Source organism: Panthera onca, chromosome A2, assembly GCF_046562875.1.
Source record: "Panthera onca isolate mPanOnc1 chromosome A2, mPanOnc1 haplotype 2, whole genome shotgun sequence".
Lineage (NCBI taxonomy): Eukaryota > Metazoa > Chordata > Mammalia > Carnivora > Felidae > Panthera > Panthera onca.
The window spans coordinates 127,602,719-127,620,501 of NC_138340.1; the positions used below are offsets into that span (position 1 = coordinate 127,602,719).

General features: G+C 37.0%; 1 protein-coding gene across 5 annotated transcripts in view; it reads right to left on the bottom strand.

Moving 5' to 3' along the window:
• THAP5 (THAP domain containing 5) overlaps positions 1-17,783 on the bottom strand; it is a 184,561-nt gene that overhangs the window by 156,883 nt on the left and 9,895 nt on the right. For all 5 annotated transcript variants that reach the window (XR_013553019.2, XR_013553021.2, XR_013553023.2 and 2 more), the window contains exon 3: positions 14,912-15,021. Coding sequence is in view for 1 of the 5 variants with exons in the window: in XM_078440534.2 (XP_078296660.1) it covers positions 14,912-15,021 (110 nt within the window). In the remaining 4 variants the exon portion in view is untranslated. The remainder of the gene's footprint in view (positions 1-14,911; positions 15,022-17,783) is intronic.

Sequence of the window (17,783 nt, forward strand, 5' to 3'; positions counted from 1 at the left end):
TAATCTTTGTGTGGAATTATTCAACAAGTGGTGAAAATAAGTAAATCCTCCTCTAATCCTCCTCATTGGGGCTGCCAGTAAAACTGCTTTCCTAAGCTAATAAAGGGGTTGTGAAGGAGAGCACTGAGCCAAGACATTCTCAGTCATCAACTCTTGAGTGGAAGGTCAGTGAGGTGAAACTGTGAAATTGCCATTTATTAGATTATGCAGATTTTGCTCACGTAACCTCTAATAAAATGAGGCATGGACTGAGGACTCTCACACCTTTTGGGGGTGACAGGAACAGGAAATTCTCTTTGTAATAGGGGCTGGTTATAGCACTTTGGAGATAGTTGGTAACAAAAGCCCTATGGTAACAGGGCACAGTGATGGTGGATTTACTTGGATAATGCCAAAAAAGAAAACCCTGAAGACTCCCCCCAAAAACTGTTATAATAAAGGAAATCAGTAGTTACAAAATACAAAATCAATAGTCAAAAATCAGTTGCATTACTATCTACTATCAACAAGCTATCAGAAAAAGAAATTAAGACAACAATCACATTTACAATTACATGAAAAAGAATAAAATACTTAGAAATAAATTTAACCAAGAGGTAAAAGAGCTGTACAAAGAAAACTCTAAGACATTAATAAAAGAAACTAAGGAAGATGCACGGAAAGATATTCCATGCTCATGGACTGGAAGAATTATTATTGTTAAAATGTCCATATCACCAAAAGCAATCTACTGATTCAATGCAGAATCAAAACTCCAATGGCATTTGTCACAGAAATAGAAAAAAACAATCCTAAAATTTGTATGCAACTACAAGAGATCCCCAAAAGCCAAAGCAATATTGAGAAAGAAGAACCAAGCTGGAGGCATCACTCTTCCTGATTTTAAACTATATTACAAAGCTATAGTAATCAAAACAGCATAATACCGGCTTAAAAACAGACCCGTAGATCAATGGAGAATAGAGCCCAGAAATAAACTAATGCATTTATAATCAATTACTTTATGGCAAAGGAGCCAAGAATATACAATGGGGAAAGGACAATCTCCAGTAAATGGTTGGGAAAACTGGACCACCACATGCAACATAATGAAATGGGACTCTTATCTTATGCCAGGTGCAAAAATCAGCTTAAAATGGATTAGACTTAAATTTAAGATATGAAACCATAAAACTCCTGGAAGAAAACATAGGAAGTAAGCTCCTTCACACTGGTCTTGGCAATGATTTTTTTTTTCGATTTGAAACCAAGAGTAAAGGTAACAAATGCAAAAATAAAAAAGTGGGACTACATCAAATTAAAAGGCATCTTTACTGTGAAGGAAACCATCAACAAAATGAAACAGCAACCTGTCAAATGAAAGAAAATATTTGCAATCAAATAGCCAATAAGGGATTGAAATCCGAAATACATAAAGAACACATAATTCAATAGCAAACCCCCCCCCCCCAATCTGATTAAAAATGGGCAGAGGAACTGAATTGATGTTTTTCTAATTAAGACTTACAAATGGCCAACTGGTACATGAAAAGATGCTCAGTGTCACTAATCTTCAGGGAAATGCAAAGCAGAACCACAAAATGAGATATTACTTCGCACTGTTAGAATTGCTGTCACCAAAAACACAAGAGATAATAAATGTTGGTAAGGATGTGGAGAAAAGATAACCTATGTGCATTGTTGCTGGAATGTGGATTGGGAGAGCCACTATGGAAAAAAGTACAAAGGTTCCTCAAAAAATTAAAAATAGAACTATCATATGTTCCAGCAATCCAATTTCTGGGCATATATCCAAAGAAGTTGAAAACAAGATCTCAAAGAGATATCTGTACTCCCATATTCATTGCAGCATTATTCACAATAGCCAAGATATGGAAACAACACAAGTGCCCATCAATAGATAAATGGATAAAGAAGATATGTACAGTTGACCCTTGAACAACGTGAATTTGAACTGGGTATGTCCACTTATGCACAGATTTTTTTCAATAAATACAGTACAGTTTTGTAAATGTATTTTCTCTTCCTTATGATTTTCTTAACATTTTCTTTTCTCTAGCTTACTTTTTGTAGGAATACATATATAAAACAGGTAACATACAAAATATGTGTTAATCAACTTTTTTTTATTGGTGAGGCTTCTGATGGGATTTTAGAGTAATGGGGGTCCAGAGTTGATGGCCAAGAAAAAATTCTTGAAATGTCTTTGGTGCAAAAAAGGTGATTTTATTAAAGCACAGGGGTCAGGGCCTGTGGACAGAAAGACAGGCACTGGGATTGTGAAGAGTGACTGGTTATACACATGGAGTTGGGGGAGATAAAATCAAGAGGAAGTTTCTTAATGGGATTTCCATATGCTAAAGAAGATTCAAGTATTACTGGATTACTATTGTCAAGCTAAGGCTGTTTTTTCCTCTAGCAAAGCACTATCATTTAGACAGTGGGGAGTTCCTGGAGATTAGGCTATTGATAAGATTGCCTTTTTCTTGTAATTTACTAAAACATTTGTAAACTGATGGAGACTCATACCTTGCATGACTGTGATCTCTATCAGTTAACCAGTTAACCATTTGTTTTCTTTCCTTTGTTCTTGGTAGCCAGGAGTGCCTGAGGAATGTCACACATATCCCACCTGGGGGAAGGTGATTTGGGGGGTGGGGGGTCAGCTTGCCTTATGTGGCCTCATCAGCTTCCAAGTCTACAGCAGACTGTAAGTATTAAGTTTTGGGGGAGTTAAAAATTATACATGCATTTTTGACCAGGCAAGGGGTTAATGCACCAACCCCTGTATTGTTCAAGGGTCAAATATGTGTGAAGTTAAAAAAAAAAAAAAAAAAAAAAGTAAAAGTTATAGAAGTCGAGAGTAAAATGGTGGTTGGTGGGGAAATGGAGAGATGTGGGTCAAAAGGTACAAATTTGTAGTTATATAGGATAAGTTTAGAGATCTAATGTAAAGGCATGACTATATTTGATTTTGTTTTGAACACTGGAAATATGTTAAAAGAGTAGATTTCAAGTGCATTCCTCACAAATGTGGTAACTATGTGAGGAGATATGTTAACTGGCTTAACTGTAGTAATCTTGCACTATGTATATGTGTATCAAATCAACATGTTATACACTTCAAATATACTTAATTTTTATTTAAAAAATCTTTTATCCTGGGAGCACCTGGGTGCCTCAATCGGTTTGGTGTTCAACTTCGGCTCAGATCATGATCTCATGGTTTGTGAGTTTGAGCCCTACGTCAGGCTTTGTGCTGATAGCTTGGAACCTGGAGCCTGCTTCAGATTCTGTCTCTCTCTGTCTCCCTCTGTCCCTCCTCCACTTGTGCTGTCTCTCTCTCTCTCTCTCTCAAAAATGAATAAACATTAAAACAAATAAAAAAAAATTTTAGTGTCTTCCTCTCTGCCCCTCCCCCCTCAAAAATAAATAAACTTTAAAAAAAAAAGGGGCTGCCTGGGTGGCTCAGTCAATTAAGTATCCAACTTGGGACTCAGGTCATGATCTCGCAGTTCCTGAGGTCAAGCCCAGCGACTGGCTCTGTGCTGACAGCTCAGAACCTGGAGCCTACTTTGGATTCTGTGTCTCCCGGTCTCTCTCCTCTCCCCTGCTCACACCCTGTCTCTCTCTTTCTCAAAAATAAATAAACAAACATTAAAAATTTTTTTTTAATATTTTAATGATAGTATTTGCTTTCACCTTTTGTCATATTGAAACCACTGTCAATATAAAAAAGGTAAATATTTTCTTTAACACTAGATGGCAGCCCAAAGTAACCAATTGTATCTGCTTTTCAAAGCTTGTTTACTTGAGTTTTAAGCTTAATTTACTTACCAAAAAAAAAAAAAAAAAAAAGGAGGTTGGGGAGAAGAGAAAATTAAGTAAGAAAAATAAACTTTTAGCATTTTCAGAACCCTACACAAAAGATTGTTTTTCTTAAAAAAACTATTTCATAAAAACTGTGTTTTTTTTGTAGCAGGTTGGTTGAGAAGATACTGTTAAAATATATCTCTAGCTATAAGAGCAAAAATAATTCTGAAAGAAAGTATTTTTTTTAGTTCATATTTAGAGGTTTTAGTACTTTATTTTAATAATGGTTTGTTGCAACTAATTTTTTGATCCCAAATTAAGTTAATTCTTAGAAATAATGTATAGAGCACAAACAAAACACCATTGTTTTTGTAGAGGATTGGGATTTTGGTAACCTGTTTTTGTTTCATTTTGTTTTGAATGCTTGCCAATTAGCAAAACATTTGAATGCTTTTAAGACAGGGTTTCTGGGCTCCTGGGTAGCTCAGTCTTTTAACCATCTAAGCTGACAGCTCAGAACCTGGAGGCTATTTCAGATTCTGTGTCTCTGGCTCTCTCTGCCCCTCCCCTGCTCGCACTGTGTCTCTCAAAAATAATAAAATAAAATACTAAAAAAAATTAAAAACAAAACAAAACAAAACAGGGTTTCAGGAAACTCCACTACATTTGAAATCCTGAAAAGGCTAGAGTTTATGAGAAGCAAGCCAGTACCTTACTTAAGTCTTTCTCTCCAATGACACAGCCTTTGACTAGCTCTCAGAACCTTTATTTTTCTAACTTGTAGATAGTGTGATGAGATATTTCTCTAACCACTATGATATGATTTATCACTGCTGAAACCTGTATCAGAAAAAAAAAAACAATCCAGGGAAGAGAAAGCAAGTTAAGATTTATCCTCTCTGTCACAAGAATAAATATATGGTGTCCGTTGGATGCCAAGTAGAGAAGTATTCCTGAGGAATATGTATTGTGATTTCTGATGTGAAAAAGTTGGTTGTTGTTTTAATAATCTCAAGCTTTAAGAAAAATTACAAATAAAATATAAGTAACTTCTTTTTCCTGAACAATTTCAGGACAAGTTACTGACCTGTTGCCATATCACTTCCTAATGTTTTAGTGAGAATTTCTCATCAACAAGGTCTGTTTCTCCTATAAATGATTATACAAGCTTAAAAATCAGTAAGTTATTGATTCATGACTACTATCTAATCCAAAGACCCCACTGCTTCTGTCTCCTTCACTCTGGAATAGTTCTTTGGTCATTCCTTATTTTACACGACCTTAATACAAACACGTGTTTTGTAGTTTGTCTCTTAGTTTGGGTTTGCCTCATGATTAGATTCAGATTATGTATCTTTGGTAGAAATATCACAGAAATGCTGCTGCTTTCTTTCTTTTTTTTTTCTTAAAGTTTATTTATTTTGAGAGAGAGAGTGCATGTACCAGGGAGGGCAGAGAGAGAGGGAGAGAGAGGGAGAGACGGAGAGAGAGACGGAGAGAGAATCCCAAGCTGACAGTGAGGAGCCCGACACCAGGTTTGGTCTCACAAACCCGAACCTGTGAGATCATGACCTGAGCTGAAACCAAGAGTTGGACACTTAGCTTAACCGATTAACTCACCCAGGTACTGAAAGGGCGGACCTACGCCGCCGACTCCATCTTGTTCTGTGTCCTCCACCTTGAGTGACTATGTCCCCGACATGCCCCTTTCCGGGAAAATCGCAGAGGGGCGCCTGGGTGGCTCAGTCGGTTAAGCAGCCGACTTTGGCTCAGGTCATGATCTCGCGGTCCATGAGTTTGAGCCCCGCGTCGGGCTCTGTGCTGACAGCTCAGAGCCTGGAGCCTGTTTCAGATTCTGTGTCTCCCTCTCTCTGACCCTCCCCTGTTCATGTTCTGTCTCTCCCTGTCTCAAAAATAAATAAACGTTAAAAAAAAAAAAAATTATAAAAAAAAAAAAAGAAAATCGCAGAAACCTCAGACCACGCCTCCTCCCCTTGAGTAACCTCCCGCTCACCCGTTCAAACTTCCCGATCAAAACACGCCTGGCGACCTGCGTAAGAGGACTCCGACCCTTCCCCAGCCAATCGGCCGAGGCCATGACCCTTCTCCAGCCAATCGGCTGAGGCCACAGCCATTACGTCACCAACTGCCCCTAGACCCCAACAAAACCTTTGTGCTTTAGAAACTCGCTCTCTCTCCTCGGCATCTCACCGCTGCGTCGTCGTCGGTGCAGGTAGGGGATTGAACTCAAGCTAGCTCGAATAAAGGCTCTTTGCTTTTGCATCGGACTCGGCTCCCTGGTGGTCTTTGGGGATCACAAATTCTGGGCATAACAGTACCACATTGTTTCTTATTATATCTCATTACCATGAGGTGGTCTACAATTTTGACTTGTCCCATTGATGTGGGAAACAAAGGCAAATGAAAAATTAAATTACCTTACTGCCTACAACCCACTGACAAGTCCTTGAAACAGGCAGAGCAACCTTCCTTTGGGACCTCAGCTGCCTTGATGCTGACACTTTGCTAAGGACAAAACGCAATCTTAGCACAACCCTCAGGATCCTGTGAGTCTTTGGCATATGAAAGTCCTTTTGAAAACTTCCCCTTATCTTTACTTCCCCCAACTGTATAATCAGGTATATAATCAGTCACCCCTCACAACCCTAGTGTAGCACTTTCTGCCCAAGGGTCCTGTCCCCATGCTTTAATAAAACCACCTTTTTGTAACAAAGATGTCTCAAGAATTCTCTCTTGGCTGTCAGCTCTGAACCCCAACACTTCAAACCACATCACCATTACTGATGACAGTCACTTTGGTCACTTAATTAAGGTAGTGTTTGCCAGATTTCTCTACTGTGAAGTTCCTTTTTTTTTCTTTGTAATTAAGTATTTTGTGGGAGCTATTTTGAATCTATGTGTAATCATATTCCTCATCAAACAATGGCCAACTATCATGGAAAGATGCTCAATATCACTAGCATTCAGAGAAAAGCAAATAACATTTTTATCAGAATATTTTTTAAAGTTTAATAATATTTCTTCATTGTGAGGGTAAAAGTCACTGTTGTTGGAAGGGCATATTAATATTGCTTTTTGGGAGAGGAATTTGGAAATATTTATAGAAGTTTTAAAGGTACCTATCTCTTGGTATAGTAATTCTACTTCTATAAATATGTCCTCAAGAAATCCACAATGCACAAAGATAGAGGATGTATAGTGCAAGAGTATACTGCAGCATTATTTATATTAGCAAAAAGCCAGAAAGGAACTAAATGTCTTCAAGTGGGGTGATTAACTAATAAGCCATGGCATATTCATGTTTTGGAATTGTGTGAATTAACTGAAAACAGAAGTCTATGTTTTGACTTGGAAGAAAACCTCCATATTATTAAGGGTAAAAAAGCAAGTTGTATCCCTTCTTCATATCTCAGGTTGTATGCACACAACCAATCTTTAAGCAGATCCTGTCAAAATATATCCCAAATCCAAGCACTTCTTATCACCATTATCACTCTGTGCCATCATGGCCCAGCAAGAAACAGGTCGCTCATTAAAGCACAGTAATTTGGGGAGGGTGTATGAAAGGCACTATTTAAACGTATAAATTGAGTTAGAAAACTCAACAAGAGATAGTATGAAATCTCAGGGTTAGCAACCTTGCAGAGCCCTCATTAGCATAGGTTAAAGGGGTGAATGTTAGACGTTATAGAACCTAGAAAGCAAAGGCATTTGAAGAGGGTTGCCTAGGAGGAGCTATGGATAGAGGCACACATCAATTCCTGTGACCCTGCAGGAAGTGAATCAGGACAATAAATAACCCTCCTCACTCTCTTCTTGCTCTCCAATTTCTGCCAGTGTCCCTCACTGGCTGAATCAAACCAGCCTCCTAGGGCACAAAACACCATGGTGAAGGATGGAAAGTGAATCTGGAGAAGCAAACAGAAAACATCTAGAACACACCTTTATCCAAGGCACCATCTTCTTTTGCCATAGCCTCCTGCAGGTTCTTGATTGCTCTCAGGGCTTTTTCATTTGCCACTATGTTGTCATTTATGTAGCAGTTAAAGGAATCTTTTATTTCTCTGCTCAAAACTTTTTAATGGCTTCTTATCACACAGTAAAATCCAAAGCTACTGGGCATTTCTCCAGCATCATGGTGATCATTCCCTAGGTCACTTCAACCTCACAGGTCTTGCTATTCCTTGAATTTACCAATCAAGTTCCAGCCTCAGGATTTTACACCTGCTGTTCCTGCCTGAAACACTCTTTCCCCAGATATTCCCAGAGTTTTCCCCTTTATTTCATTTACATTTCGTCTAAAGTGTCACCTCAGGGCACCTGGCTGACTCAGTCGGTAGAGCATGTGACTCTTGATCTCTGGGGTTGTATGTTTGAGCTTCACATTGGGCACAGAGCTTACTTCCATACAAAACCAAACCAAACCAAACCAAACACACAAATATCTAAAAAAAGAAGTGTCCCCTCTCCAGAAAGACCTTCACTGATCATCTCATCAAAAATGTACTCCTTTTACACTCTATTCCATACCTTGCTTTATTTTTCTTCACACTATTTCTTACTCTCTGGCATTACATAATTCATTTATTTGCAATTTTAAGTTAATTTTCTCTCTTTAGATTGAATGTCAGCCTCAAGATAACAGGAAATTTTTTTTTTTCTGGTTTGTTTATTGTTGCAAACTCAGAATATAGAACAGTTTTTAGCAATACATGCTCATTAAATGTTGATAAAGGAACAAATGAATTAATGAATCCTCCAGGGTGCATGAGGGAGCAATAGCTTCCACAATGCACAGGAACAATCCATAATGTACCTTTTTATATATACATAAATAACCAGAAGTAACAGCTTTTATTATGGCTTTTATTGCATTACAATGTAATCATAAGCCATGAAACAATTTGGTCTGCTCAGTAAGTAAAGTATATCTATATTTTACTAGCCTTAAGTGATAAGATAGCTTTTCTACTCATTTGCCAACAACAGTTGTCAAATACAAGCCATTTGACTATTGATATGGGCCTTTGTGTATCCTGAGAAATGGATGCATTCTATGGTGACTATTATGAACTAATGAAGCCATTGGGCTTTGGGATAGATATGATTTAGTATTTACAAGCCATTTTCTTTAAAAAGTCTGTCCTGGATTTAATTACTTTTGTTATGGCAATGGAAAAACACTTTAACAATTGCCTAATGAGCTAAAAACAAGGCTGGAAATTTCAGTCATTCAGCTGTTTCCTTTCAGTGGGCATGTGAGCCAGTTCACCTTCTCTTATTTTCTTCAGATCTGAACAATTGTGATAGTAGCACTTTAAAGCTACATAAAAAGAGCTATATAGAAACGTGGCATTCATTGAAGGCTTATAATGATTTTTAATATGCCTCAAGGAAAGGACTCTTTAATGATAACTATTTCTTCACATGTATTTTTGTTTGTTTAATGAGAATGATTCCTGGTTGAGCCAAGAAGGAATCAATGACTTTAGATATTGACTGTGTTTTCTGTTGCTATACAATTATTCTTCATTAAAGAATAAAAAGAAGGATTAAAAACTCAGGACAGACACACTGAATTACTTTATATACACTTTCCAATTAAATTCTCACCAAGCCAAATTAGGTATGAGGCTTTTACTAAAAGTAATTTATGATCCAGGATGTTGTTTAAAAAGCACTAGATATTTGGTTAAATTTAGCAGTCATTGCTTTTTATATGTTAACCTTTGTTATATTGTTTATGATCTTATTGGCTAAAAGGGGCTGCAAAGCACAGACTAATCTTAAGTTGCATGAGACACCATGGATATCCAACATAAAGCTTTTTAACACTCCAGGAAGAGATAATTCTCTCAGAAAGCAAATCCTCTATTACAGATCCATTCATTCACAGAGATTTGTTTCAAAGCATCCTGAAATATGAGCTAGTCCAGTATGTTTAGAGCCAAAATCTAAAAGCTCAAGCCTTACATTACAACTCGAATATACCCTTACACATGAAGATGTTTTTATTTTCTCTCCAAGATGACAACCAATAATCAGAAAGTCTTGTTCATTATAATATCTTAAACATAAAAACAAGTTTAAAAATATATTTATTTAGAGAGAGCGAGCAAGCATGTGTACATGTGCATGCAGAAGGGCAGAGAGAGAAGAACAGAGAGAATTCCAAGCAGGTTCTATACTGTCCGTGTAGAGCCCCATGTGAGGCTCGATCTCATGAACTGGGAGATGATGAACTGAGCCGAAACCAAAAGGATGCTTAACTGACTGAGCCACCCAGGTGCCCTTCAAGTCTTTTTATTTTTTTCTTTTTTAAGTTTATTTATTTTGAGAGAGAGAGAGAGAAGGAGAGAGAGAGAGAGAGTGAGTGAGAGTGAGCATGGTGGGGTGGGGAGGCAGAGAGAGAGGAGATAGAGACAATCCCAAGCACTGTCAGCATGGAGCCTGATGTGGGCTCAAACCCACTAACTTCAAGATCATGACGTGAGCCGAAATCAAGAGTCTGAAACTCAAGTGGCTGAGTCACCTAGCTGCCCCTAAAAACAAGTCTTTACCGGCTGAAGACCAGAAATAGTCAATAATATTAAATTGAAATAACTGTGTTGGCAAGAACTGTTATAAATTTTAGAAACTGTATTGTCATCTTAGCTCTGTGGAGGAGAACAAAGTTGTCTAGGATATACCACTTAGCATGTCAGATTTGATGGTATTTTTCTAGGTTCTCTTTCAACTAATCAGGAGTCTCACAAAAGTCTTTATAAAGCTAAATGTTAGGGATGTTTTCCATCATTTACATAATAGTCATTGTTCTGGTTATCCTCTGTGTAACAGTCCTAAGCCTTAGTGGTTTAGAACAATAAGCATTTTATTGCATTTCAAAATTTCATGGGTCAGGTATTCGGGCATAGTTTGGTTTCTTCTGTTCCCTATGGCATTGACTGAAGTTACTTGGTGGCATTTAGCTGGCAGATGGGCCAGTCTGGAGGGTTCAAGGTGGATTCACTTACATGTCTGGTGCCTTGGTGGGTATGGCCACAACTCTAAGCTCAGACTATTAACTGAAGTACCTTCATATAGCTTCTAGAATGTGGTGAGATCAGGATACTCTGACTTCCTATGTTGTAACCGGTTTCCCCAAGACAAAGTGTTGTAAGAGGCCCAAGCAGAAGCTGCAAGGCTTTTTATGCCCTAGCTGTGCAAGTCCCAGAACATTGCATCTGTCACATTTTATTCATTAAGCAAGTCACTAAGGCCATCGCAGATTCAAAGGAAGGTAAGGAATAGGTTCTATCTGCTATTTCTTGATGGGAGTATGATGTGCTTATATGGAGAGGGAAAAAATTGATGATAGCCATCTACCATCATGATAGTACTAGAATCATGATGACTATAGACCAATGCCAAGCAGTCCATCACCAAATGATTACTTTCCAAAAGAAAAGTTATCTTTAAAATACTGCAACTTACAGCAACTGTTATCTTTAGTTTTTCAATTCTAGGTTTGAAATATTTCCAAGTATTTTTGATAGCTATACTGAATTGTTCTAGTCAACAGTTATCCACGACTTACTTGGCATGAATTTTCCTTCATATTATTTTTCATCCCAGCTATAGTTTTGACTGCTTGTCAAATAAAATTTTGTGAGATATTTCAGGTAAACATATATACAGAAAAACACAGTGCACTGCAAATCAGAGGTTAATAACAAATCATACCATCTTGAGCCAGCAAGTTATGTAAGTCACCACTGGGGCTCGTTTTCCCACATGTAAAGGGGGTTAAAGATGTTACTTAATGCAGGGATCAATCAATAACAGGAATAAAAAAAGGGTTAGATATCATTACAAATCCTACAGACATCAAAAAGATAATAAAAGGGTGTTATGAACAAAACATTTGACAACTTAGATGAAATGGACAAAACCTTTGAAAAACAGATCTTTCCAAAACAAACACATGACCAAAAGAAAATATGAATAGCCTCATTTCTATTTTAAAAATTGAGGGGTGCCTGGGTGGCTCAGTTGGTTAAGCCCCTGACCTCGGCTCAGGTCATGATCTCACGGTTCGTGAATTCAAGCCCTGCATTGGACTCTATGCTGACAACTCAGAACCTGAAGCCTGCTTTGGATTGTGTCTCCCTCTCTCTCTGCCCCTCCCTCACTCATGCTCTGTGTCTCTCTCTCTCTCAAAAATAAACAAATATTAAAAAAAAATGAATTTGTTCTCAGAAACCTCTTTAAAAACAAACAAACGAAACAAAACAAAACCTTTAGGTCCAGGGAATTTTGCAACCAAATATTAAAGGGAGAAAATAAGGTAATCCATAATTGAAACTTTCAGGTTTTCTTTTTAAGTTTATTTATTCATTTTGACAGAGAGAGAGAGAGAGAGAGAGAGAGAGAGAGAGAGCGAGCAGGGTAGGGGCAGACAGAGGGACAGAGAGAATCCCAAGCAGACTCCACTCTGTTAGCGCAGAGCCCCATGCAGGGCTTAAACCCACAAACCACATGAGATCATATGACCTGAGCCGAAACCACGTGTTGGATGCTCTGACTGAGCCATCCAGGTGCTCCAAAACTTTCAATCTTCTAAATAAAAAAGGTCATTAACATTAAAATAAGATAAAAAACCCCAAAAGACAAAAAACCAAAGGAGTTGTAAGAATGAGTGTGAAACAAACTTTCTGGGCGTAAAGATTTTCTTCTACTTAAGATTTTCTCTCTCCCTCTACCACCTTCACTGCTCACCCTCCCCTCCCCACTTTCTCATGCATGCTCCTGCACTCTCTGTCTCTAAAAATAAACAAACAAACAAATAAACAAATAAATAAAACCAACACAGGAAATGCAGTAAAACAAGTTTAGGAGGAAGAGATAGTCAAACGTGCTAGATACATGTCTCAGGAAAGATAATTCCAAATTATATTTGGTTTCATTTTGCCTTATTCAAAGAAATGTAACTTGCCATAGTTTATGTGGGATTTGATGCTATATTTAAAAAAAAATAGACACACTTCTAAGAATGACAAAACAGTTGAATTACTCCAGAAAATGAACTGATACAAGATTTAAGATAAGTAAATGAAGCAAAGTATTATTCAGGTTAAAATGAGCTTTCAGAAAATCCATATTCTTTTATAGTGTAATGAAAGTGATTTTTCATGTCTAAATAGGTAAGTGTAGTTCCCAGAACAATCATAAACAGTAAATATGTGTCACTTTAAGAGAGTCGGTAGAAAACATTCCATGGCAACAAGACCAAATGGCAGGTTCTCTATAAAGCTCAAAGTACACTTAATATGCTCTCAGTTCAGTTGTGAAAATCAAGACGGACTAAAATAAACACTTCTAGAAATAATATATATTTGAAGTTATAGAATAAATGTAGGTGAAGTTTAAACTTCATAAAATAAAATCTAAATCAAGAGATAAATTACTTCAGATGAAGATAATTGATAAAGAATTAAAGGCTTGACTTAAAAAATTTCAACTTAGATTTTAGGTAAATCCAACATAAGGAAGATTTAGTAATCACCAGTAAGGTATCTTTAGCACTACTAGATTTTAGATTTTTGAGTCTTATTTATTTTTAAATCATTTTACATATTGCAATTGAAAACTGAAATCTTGGAGTAAATATTTTGTGACTTTCTAGATGAGGCCTCAAATTGAAAAGAGTGATATCCCTATTCTTAACTATCTTAAACTTCTATTTGCTGTTAACAGGTAAATTTGAGATACACGTTAGGGCAAAAGAGCCAGCACTGAATTAGAATAGGCTTTGAAACTGAGCAATTTAAAATTCTTATTAAGTTAGTGTTCTATAGCATTTAAAAGTAATTAGACATAAGCCTAATGCTATATACTTTATCCACCATCTGTCATTCAAATATAGCCACAAGAGACAGCATATTATTGTGTTTTCCCAAAACTAATTGAGGGCCTACTAGGTGCTAAAGGGGGTCAGATTATGTCATCCCAAAACATATCACTTTGCTTTCAGTTGAGGACAACTGAGAAGAAGCAGACACACACACACACACAAAACCTTCTGGCTCTCTCCTATATTAGGAAGAACAGGATAATTCGTAATTACCAGAGACAACTCTAGACTTACCAGCATCAGAGTAAGCTACATAAAAAAACTTACTAAAACAACCCTATCTTCCCTAAGTTTCCTCCATATATTTACCTTGCCATAACTTGCCATCCCTACCGACCTAAACCCCTTTACCTTTGTCTTACACTGCTCTTTGTTTTTTTGTTTTACCCGAGAGAGAGACAGAGAGAGAGAGAGGGAGAGAATGAGTGGGGGAGAGTGGTAGAGGGAGAGAATCCTAAGCAGGCTCTGCAACAATGCAAGGCTCAATTCCACGACCCTGGGATCATGATCTGAGCCAAAATCAAAGGTCGGACGCTCAACCAACCGAGCCACCCAGGTGCCCCTCACTTCTCTTTGTTAAGATGCTATATAAGCCCCAAGTTCTGACCACCCGTTTTAGTTACCCATTGCGGAGTTATCCCACATGTATGTGCCATGCACGTGTTCATGTGCTAATAAACTGTTTTTCTCTTGTCAGTTTGTTTCACAGGCCCACACAATCTAAGAAGGCAGAGAAATTTTTTCCTCCCCTATAGTGCCAAAGATGAGTAAGTGTTAATCTCCACTTCTTAGTAACTTGCAATGTAATCAGAGAGACCTGATATGTAAGGTGGTAATTACAACAAAGAATTATCTAGTTATGATATAGAGTTTGTAAAGACAGAGGAGTGAAAAACTAAGCGGTGTGTGTGTGTATGTGTGTCCACATGGAAAAGGTGACATTGCAACTGGTTCTTCAGTGATACATAGGCCCCACCACCCATGAAGTTCTTGTTTCAGTTCTGCCCAGATTAACAAAAGAAAGACAGAAAGGGGACATTTGTGGGAATACTTAATCTAAGTTTGGAAGCAATTTCTCCTGTGCCAAACATAACTTGTTAAAACCAAATGCTCCACTCCCTGTTCTTAGTAATGGTGTCTCTTCATCCTCAGTATTTTGCTATTGCTAAAGAAGGAGCAGCTTACCTCACTGTGCCTTGGACTGGCTTTGCTGTCTTTCTCAGCAAAAGGCTTTGTTTACAGTATTTGTCTTCAGGAATGCATTTCTGTGATGATACCCAGTAATGTGCTTCTGCCTGACAAAGGAGATTAGATTATAATTCTGAGGCAAGGCGGATTGCTCAGTCTTCTGAGTCTCAGCTCTATGCCCCTCCTATATTCTACCACATATTTTCCCTTCATATTTTCTCATTTCCCAAGTTAATAAAACTAAACTTGCATGTGGACTGTAAGTTAATATGCCAAAAGATGTTTCAGACCTCGAAAGCACCAAATTTTAACATAGCAAACCAAATCTCTCTTTAACATAGTACACTTAGCGTTCCAGGGAGGAATAGATGAATGCTTTCTTATTTAATGATTGTCTGAGGATTATCTGGAAAATCTGAATGAGGCTCTTTGCTCTCCCACCTCATTCCTCCCAAACTCCTTCTCATATTTTAATACCCCATCATTGAACTGATTGACTTCTTTTTTCATCCATGGTTCAGATATGTTCTAGTCTCATGTCAGTAAATTCATTTTCCCTAGACTAAGCATATTGGCAAGTTCAATAAAATTAACCTCATTTCACATTTTTGATATTCTAGTCTGTTGTGCATATTAAAAACACTATGCATTTTTATTAATGTAAAACCTGAACCATGCACTGAGAAAAACAAAGATTAGGCTCGCTCTGAAATTGGCTCCTGTTACATTGCTTCTTATTTTGAATTATATTTCAATAACCAAGAAACAAGTGTACTTAAATAGTATTTTCCAAAAATCAAAATAGTACTTATATAATCTCTGAATTTGTTTTTCTGACAGTCTATATACTAATTTGAACATTAAAATCTATTTTTCAGAAAATATGAAATAACACTGGTTGGAAACTCTTAAAAATTGTGTAGAATTTACCCAGCCCACTTTTGGATATGGGCCGATTTTCCTTTTAATCCCAGTTCTATTCCACAGAGCTAAATTGGTGGGGGTTTTGTGTATTCAAATCTAGAATACACATTTTCTTATGTTTTTGTTGCAGAGTGCTTAGGAAATAAAGTATGTAAAGAGCTTTATGATCTATGGCACAATGTAGAATGTAAGGTATTATTGCATTGTCTAAATTTTTTGGAGTCATTTATCCCTTTTCTAATATAATAGAAATTATTATGGCTTCTCTTTCCAGAAAAATGTCTATATACATAAGATGTCGCATTAAATTTTAGGGGATACAGTGACCCTCCTGGAGACTTCCTAAAGTCCAGACTTCCAAGTTACAAAACTCTTGTCTGGAAGAAATGGTACTTCACATTTACTAGGTACTATTTATAGCATGCCAATGAAAGATTTAAAGTAGCATTCCATATGTCAAAGCTATGTTCTCAAGCTTTTGTGAGATTTACAGAACATTTGTGTGGATTATAAGCTGCAGGCCACTGGATGCTATAATGTCTCCAAATATAAAAAAAAAATTAAAAATAAAGTAGCATTATTTACATTATAATTCAAGTTAGTAATTTAACAGAGCCTGCTTGAATAATGGGGCAATAATGCATCATGGAGCTGCAAATTGGTTAACTTATCTAGTGACTGTCTCAATGTGGAGACAGAATTAGACCCAACAAAATAATTCCTGAAATATGGTTTAGTAGGTGACAAGTTACTTACTTGACAAGTATTTATGGAGCTCCTACTCTGTATGAGAAATTGTGCTACACAATGAAGCTTTTATTAAAAGCATGTAAAAAGCTTATACTTTGAAGGTATGAAAATTTATATTGGGGATATGAGAACAAGTAAAGAAGCAATAATGACGCTGGAAGATAGATATTATGATAGGGAAAAGTAAAGGTAGCTAATAGACTAAAAAGGGCATCTGGAAAGGCAAATGAAGGCTTTGTAGATAAAATAATGAATAGGTCAGTCCTAAAGGATGAATAGAAATAAACCCATTACTCTTAAACATGTGCTTAAAAAGTCAGCATCCTATAAGCCTTGAAACAAAAAACTGCAGTCCTTCTCCATTTCTTACTCCTGAGTCAACAATTTCCAATGACATATGTGGATTCTTTATGTATTTACCTATTTAACTCAAAATAATATGCTTAATTTGCTATTTTTAAAGTTTTTGCATTTAGGCATTATCTTTTGATATCCCACTACGGTTGATGAGGATTTTGCTTCAATTACATCATCCCACTCCTTTCTCCTGGCCCCAGCACAATTATATATGCACGCCTCTGGATGCGCATGGCACACACCCCCCCCCCCCCCCCCCGCCCCATACTATCTTCCTAATATATCAGTGTTTATATTGTATTTACATTATTTTAACGATGTACTAAGTATTTTTTAACTATGTATTTTTTAACTACATTATTTTAACTATGTATCTTAGTATGTACTAAGAAATAACGGCTTGACCATTCTACATATTTTGTGTATTTGTTCCGATTTGTTTGCATAGTTTTCTCTGTATTTACTATTAATTCAACTCTAAATTCTACCCCAGTCAGTTATTCCATCAATTTTTATCTTCTTGAAGAACTCCCTGAGCCTTCTGCCCTACTCTAATTTGGACTGGTGGTCAGGCTATTAAATTGGGACCTCCCTTAACTACCAACTTGGGATTCTCTCTGCTTCTCTCTCAGTTTGAATTTCCTTTTTCCTATTTCTAATGTCAGGATCAATTGAATGATAAAATATCATCACAGGTATAATTTTATAAGACAGGCCATTCTCTTAATTTTCTTTTACAGCCTTGTTTCCCTAGGATGCATTTTCCAATAGCTGCCTTAGAAAAGAGAGGATGCTATATTTTGAGACTTTGGATACAGGATTTGATCTTGGAAACCTT